Raw genomic sequence first — 6,000 nt, forward strand, 5'->3', positions numbered from 1 at the left:
AGAGCGGTGGCAGATAAGCAAGAGATTAGCCCATGAATGAATACCCTGTGTCAAGACCCCTCAGCAATGTTTCTTCTGCTAACAAATCCTCCCCTACCAGTGTACCCCAAAATAGCTCTGCTAAGTAAAGGCAGTCTGCAGATTTCATTACCTCACCTCCTGCCTGAATACCAACCTTAGAAGAGATTTCCTGCTTCATCACTTTATGTCCATTATCTCATCAAGATTTCCCTTTCTGAGACAGAAGTGGTAAGAACAGATCACTCTAGAAGATCAGTTCCCAAACTTATTTGACCACACAACTTTTTTTTTTTAATGGAATATCTACACATACATAAAAGATGGCAAAATTTGGTTCAAAAACATAAAAATGGTACACTGACATAATGTCTATATGTACAATTTCCAGATTGTACCAATTATATTTTACAGAATTCATAAATTATAGAACTGTACACCTTGTGCCAATTCAATATACTTTTTACCGTCCAATTTTCAGGACTAAAAAATATACTAGTTTTTACTGCTCTCAGTAGAGACAGCATATCTGTCATACGAATTTTTTTCTTTCATTAATCATTAGTGTCGAAGACATTTCCAACACCTTTGCTATTATGAGAACCTGTAAGAAGAATAAATCAGATTCTATCAAATAGATTCTACCTCTTACCTCTAATCACTTTTACTTCAGGCTGTGATAAGTTCTTTTATAGTTAAAGTGAGCTAAGCATCGAGGCCCTTAAATCCTTTCACATCTAAGTATAAAATAAATTCTTCATTAATCTCATTGATGTGTTGAGATGTTCAAAATAAGAATTTTTAAAAAGGAGGGAAAAAAGGACAATTAGGCCTAGAGATGGGTTAGAAGTTACTTTGGGAACTATGTTTATTCTTATATGGCTGCTGTCAGAGTAGAGGCAAAATAATAACCTTTTCCACAATCTATTTTTCACAACCAAGTAAGTAGAACCCGCAGTCTGTTCCTAACTCATAAATTTCAGGCATTACATTAGGCAGCCAATAAATTCAAGCAATCAAGTACCTATCAGGCAAAAGGCATTATGAAAAGTACCTACAGAAATAACACACATATACACATACACATACACACACACACACACACACAGAGTTCTGTAGTCTCCACCCTCTAAGAATTGATAATCCTATAATTTGTGGGTAATACTAAATTAACAGGGAAACCAGAGAGAGAAATGTGAAATTCCTTTCCAGATACAAATAATCACATCATTCAACAAAATAAAACGTGTGCTGTCTTAAGTGCAAATTTTACACCTTCTTTAACCTTTAATACTTCTCAGAAATAAAGAACTTATTAAAATCTGTAGGATTAGATATTAGGAAAAGGGGAAAGGCATAGAACATATGACTCATCCCTGGAAAGAAATGCAAAACAAACGACCTATAATACTGCTATATAATATAGCAATAGTATAATACAACAATTCAGATATACTCTGGGTTTAATTATGCCCTCAGTCATAATTACTTGCAGAAAATCTGGTATGACAGAAAACAACCCAATAGCTATGCTTTACCAGGTTTCTGAAAAACCTCAGTTTTAAAAGATATCCAGAGAACCTTTTCTCACCTTTTACAATTACATCAGATCACCTCCAGGAACTCCGCTGGTGAAGCATACCATCTACCTTTTACAAAATGCAATTCAGGCAAAGCTGTGGTGGCTGGACCAACTAATGAATGATTCTTCTACCACTTCTACCACTCAGTGCCACAACCAAAACTTACATCTTGCATATTTGAATCATATGAATATTGTAACTACGTAAGAAACTTTGGAGGTGACTAAGAGCTGGAGATTTCTTTCATAACAGGATTCAGCGGTCAAATATTCCAGAGCTTGTCAGCATCCATAATAAAATTCTAAAAACGCTTCATTTTAAATATAAAAATATTCTTTAAAAATAAACCGATTTGGATGATGAGTTCTAGAATTAGCGGTGATGGCTGCACAACTTTGTGAATATATTAAGAACCACGGAGTCCTACACTTTAAAGGGCTGTATTTTATGGTATGTGGATTACAGTGAATTATATCTCAATAAAAAAATAAAATGATTATCTGTAAAGGAGATGGGAGGAGTCATTTTCCCAATGTCTTCCTACTAACCCAAATCGCACCGCACGGCAGCTTCAAGTCTTTGCAAATGGCATGGGCTCAAGTCACAGAGATTACTACAGGATTCTATTAGACAGAGCAACTTTTTTCTTTTTTTAATCATCAACCTCTTCTCTTTAGTTTCTGCCTACCCAACTCTTTGGCCTCATCATCTCCTCATTCGCACCTCCAACAGAACAAACCAAAAGAAAATGAGGACAACTTTTTCAACACAACGTTTGGTGGAAGCAAGGCATCAAATCTACCACCAAAAAAACGAAATCAACTGTGGGTTTTGCATATCCACGCAATTCTTTAGGAAATGCAGCACTAAGGTTTCTTAGGTTTGAAAAGAGATGATAATGGTTTGTTTCTCACCCAGCTCGTCCTTAACATACTAATAAGACAGCACTTCTTTGGGGCTTCCCCCCCCCCCCATTAGCACGGTAGATAACTGACGGAAAGATTTGTTCTCGCTACACTGGGTGAAAACATGGCTTCACGTGTACATTGGCCAACAAATCTAACTTTTAAGAAACTACCGCCTAGAAGCCAGAACCTTGAATGAAGCCCAATTTTTTTTTCTAATGGGCTTTTTCTTTCTACAAATACCCTGAACCCTTCATCAATGCCACAGCCTAGATATACAATGACCCTTCCTTGTTTAGTTTGGCTCGGATTTGAGTCCCCCTCGTGGTAAACTGCTTGCCGAGCCGCGTCTGGGAAACGTAGCCCACCCGCAGCGGCCACAGGGAAAGCGTTTCCCCGCGAGGACGCCGCCCGCCAAGGTTTGGTTTCGCATTTTGAATCCCGAATAGGAAGTGAGACGGCGCCCGCTCAGTTCCGGGAGCCGCGGCGACGGCTGCGCCGCCCGAAACCGGCCTGGGCCGCGGCGGCCCCCGCGCAACAAGTGACCCGCGCGCGCTCCAGTCCCCCGCGCGCCCCAGGCCCAGCCGACTTACGATTTCCGAGCGGCCGTCGCGACAGGCATTCTGGAAGCGCGCCTGGCGCTCCTCGTGGGGCCGGTCCCTGAAGCCCGTGTACTTAATCTGCAAGGCAGAGACGGCTCGAAATCAGGAGGCAAATCCGCGGCGCCGCCCGCGCGCCCGCCCGCCCCGCGCGGTGCCGATAAGGACAAGCAGAGTCTGCGGGCAGACAGCCGCCCGGGCGAGATTGCCCCTCCGCGGACGCGCCGGCCCCAGGCACCGCGCCGCTCAAACTTTTCTCCGCCTGGGCCCACTCGGGGCACACTGCGGCCTCTGGCCCGCCCTCCCGCCCGCCTCACCTCACACTCGCGGCTCAGCTTCCTGAAGAACTCCTCGTTCTCGAACTTGCTTCTCTGGTCGGGCACGACGCGCGGCATCTTTCCGCCCCGAAACCGTGCCGGCCGGCCAGGCTCAGGGCTTGCGCGGACACCAGCTGGCCGGCTCGGCGCTGACCGACTGACCGCCCACCAGCGGCGCCCCGACTCCCGTTTCCCTTTGTTTCAGGCGCCCGCCCGCCCGCGTGGGCTCCCGCTCCAGGGAGTCTGAGGCGCCGCAGCCCGCTCGAGCCCAGCCCACGTCGCCACTGCTGCCTCAGCCGTTGCCTACCGCCCGCGCACACCCAGCTCTCGCCGCCCCCAGCCGCCGCCGCCGCCGCCGCCGCCACTTCCTCTCACCGCCCACCTCGCGCGCCCGCCGGCCCCGCCCCCGCCGGCCCCACCCCGCCTCCTCGCGCGCCCGCCCACCCCAAACTCTGGCAAACAAGACGCACCATTCACAACTCTGCGGCGCCCACCGCGCATGCGCCACCCGCCGCCAGTTTACCCGGTCGCGCGGCAGCCGCGGACCGGAGGTCCAAGCGCTGCGCGGCTTTTTCGCCTTGGCCGGCCCCGGGCCACTCCGTGTGGAAACGCCCTGTAGAGATCTGCCGGCCCTTGGCGGCCAAGAGCAGCCAGTGCGTGCCCTTTTTCCGCCCTTCCTCGGTGTTCTGGAACTTCAGGAATCCCCAGCCACGGGGAGTAACTCCAGATTGCCACCTGAACGCGAGGGAAGCCTGAGTCCAGGCTGTATGCAGCAAAGACTAAAGTTGGAAGCAGAGCAAAGAATTCAACAGCTGTTGGGGTCTGGTGGGCCTCAGATAGGATCCTTCTCAGCTCTCCTGCCTGCCTGCTGGGGGCCTTAAACAAATATTGAACCTTTAGTGTTTCCAAAATGCAGACACTCAACCCGGCAGTGTTAGTGTGAGAGCTTTTATGTATATCTAGCACAAAATTCCACCACCCTGCTATCAGTTTGTTGAATTATGGTGGCTTCCAACGCTGTAAAATATTCCACCGGTATTTCAAATACCAACAGGGTTACCCATGGTGGGCAAGTTTCTGGGGAACTTCCAGACTAAGACTAGGAAGAAAGGCCTGGCAATCTACTTCTGAAAATTAGCCAATGAAAACCCCATGGACCATCCCCTAGGTGATTGGCAGCCTCAGAGAAAACCTGGTGGTTGAAAAAAGGGAAGAGCAGTGTCCTCAAAAGGAGTGACTGGGGTACACTGTGAGCCCACTGAACAGTTTGTTTCAACTACATTTAGCAAAAGATGCTGTTTTTGTTTTGCTACTCAAAGGTTCTGGTCAAACTGGTGGGGAAACTCCACATTCACACAGGCACAGTGCAAACAACACTAGCCTTACCATATCTGTAACTTATGTTGTGTCCTCAAGACACCAATGCACAAAGAGTGGAAGACCCTTCATTAATCTGCTGCCTCTGCCACAAGTCTTCCATGGACGGTTGATGACAATTACTTTGCTCCCAGTCAACAAGGACTGTCCAATGTCTGACTGTATAGGAGTTTCCAATGCTGGTCCCCCCATTTAAAAAAAAAAAAGATTAAAACATCCCAGGAGTACCCCATTCAGCACCACTCACCATATTCTGTATAGGTAGACATTCGTATGAAACTTTCCATTGTTGTCTCTAAAAAATGACCCATAAGCATTCTTACTCCCAATGGATCCAGGTGAAGCTCATAGACCTGTAGGTGATCTTGGCCTTTGGACTCCAGCAAAAAATTGTTTCTGCTATGGGAAATGTGAAATAAATCAAAGTTGTAAGATAAACACCATGAGTTTTGAGGAAGAAAAGGTCAGGGTGAAGACAAATCCCTTCTAGGTCCTAGGGAGCCGGCCCAGGGTAGTGGAAGTACAGAAAAGGGCAGAGTACTCTACTGTCAGCTTTGCTGGGCTGCAAACATGGGGGATGATGTCCTGAGGGAAAGGAATGGGAAAGTCTGCCAGGCAGACCCAGAACAGCAGCACCACAGACATCCTTTGGCAACTCTAGCCCACAGGGTAACCCATGCTCAGTGTTGTCTGGCATCCAACTGGCCAGGCCAACTGGGAAACAAGCCACAGGCTGAAGGAGGCCATCTCCTTGGCTGACCCCTGTATGCCTGTTTTTTTGCTTTTAAGCTTTTTCACATATTTTCAAAACTGGATTAAAAGAAATTAATATAGTAAAGGCAATTTTCATCCATGCCAGGTATGTTTAGCTGTGTGCTCCTAATAGCTGTCGGACTAGGTTTGGATTGGTCCAGGCACCAACTTATGAAGGGGTTTACTAAGAGTCAGCTCCTCAGGGGCCTACAGGTGGAAGTCCCAGGTGGTCTTCTAGCTGCCTAGAAACACCCCTTCTCCAAAAAAAAACTGACTGAATTATCCAGAGCCCTATGCCTGGAGCATTCCTTTCCTAATGGCTCAGCCAGCATGATGCCTCTTCTGAGCATCTTCCTACCCTCCTGGGTGGGCAGCTGCTCCTGCAGGACCCTTAGGTTGACCTTAAATGGGTGAGCAGACAATGCACAATAATGCTGACCAAGGGGTG

The 6,000-nt window shown here is 47.3% G+C and overlaps 1 protein-coding gene across 4 annotated transcripts in view; it reads right to left on the reverse strand.

The window, feature by feature from the left end:
* CBFB (core-binding factor subunit beta) overlaps positions 1-3,731 on the reverse strand; it is a 71,659-nt gene extending 67,928 nt beyond the window's left edge. The window contains exons 1-2 of one of the 4 annotated variants that reach the window (XM_064273936.1): positions 3,423-3,731; positions 3,100-3,186 (exon numbers count right to left, since the gene is read on the reverse strand). In XM_064273936.1, coding sequence (XP_064130006.1) covers positions 3,100-3,186; positions 3,423-3,500 — 165 coding nt within the window. In that variant the 5' untranslated portion in view covers positions 3,501-3,731. The remainder of the gene's footprint in view (positions 1-3,099; positions 3,187-3,422) is intronic. The other 3 variants (XM_064273937.1, XM_064273934.1, XM_064273935.1) reach the window with 3 other exon arrangements.
* Positions 3,732-6,000: the final 2,269 nt, after the last annotated feature.

The sequence above is a fragment of the Loxodonta africana genome, chromosome 21, assembly GCF_030014295.1.
Source record: "Loxodonta africana isolate mLoxAfr1 chromosome 21, mLoxAfr1.hap2, whole genome shotgun sequence".
Taxonomy (NCBI): Eukaryota; Metazoa; Chordata; class Mammalia; order Proboscidea; family Elephantidae; genus Loxodonta; species Loxodonta africana.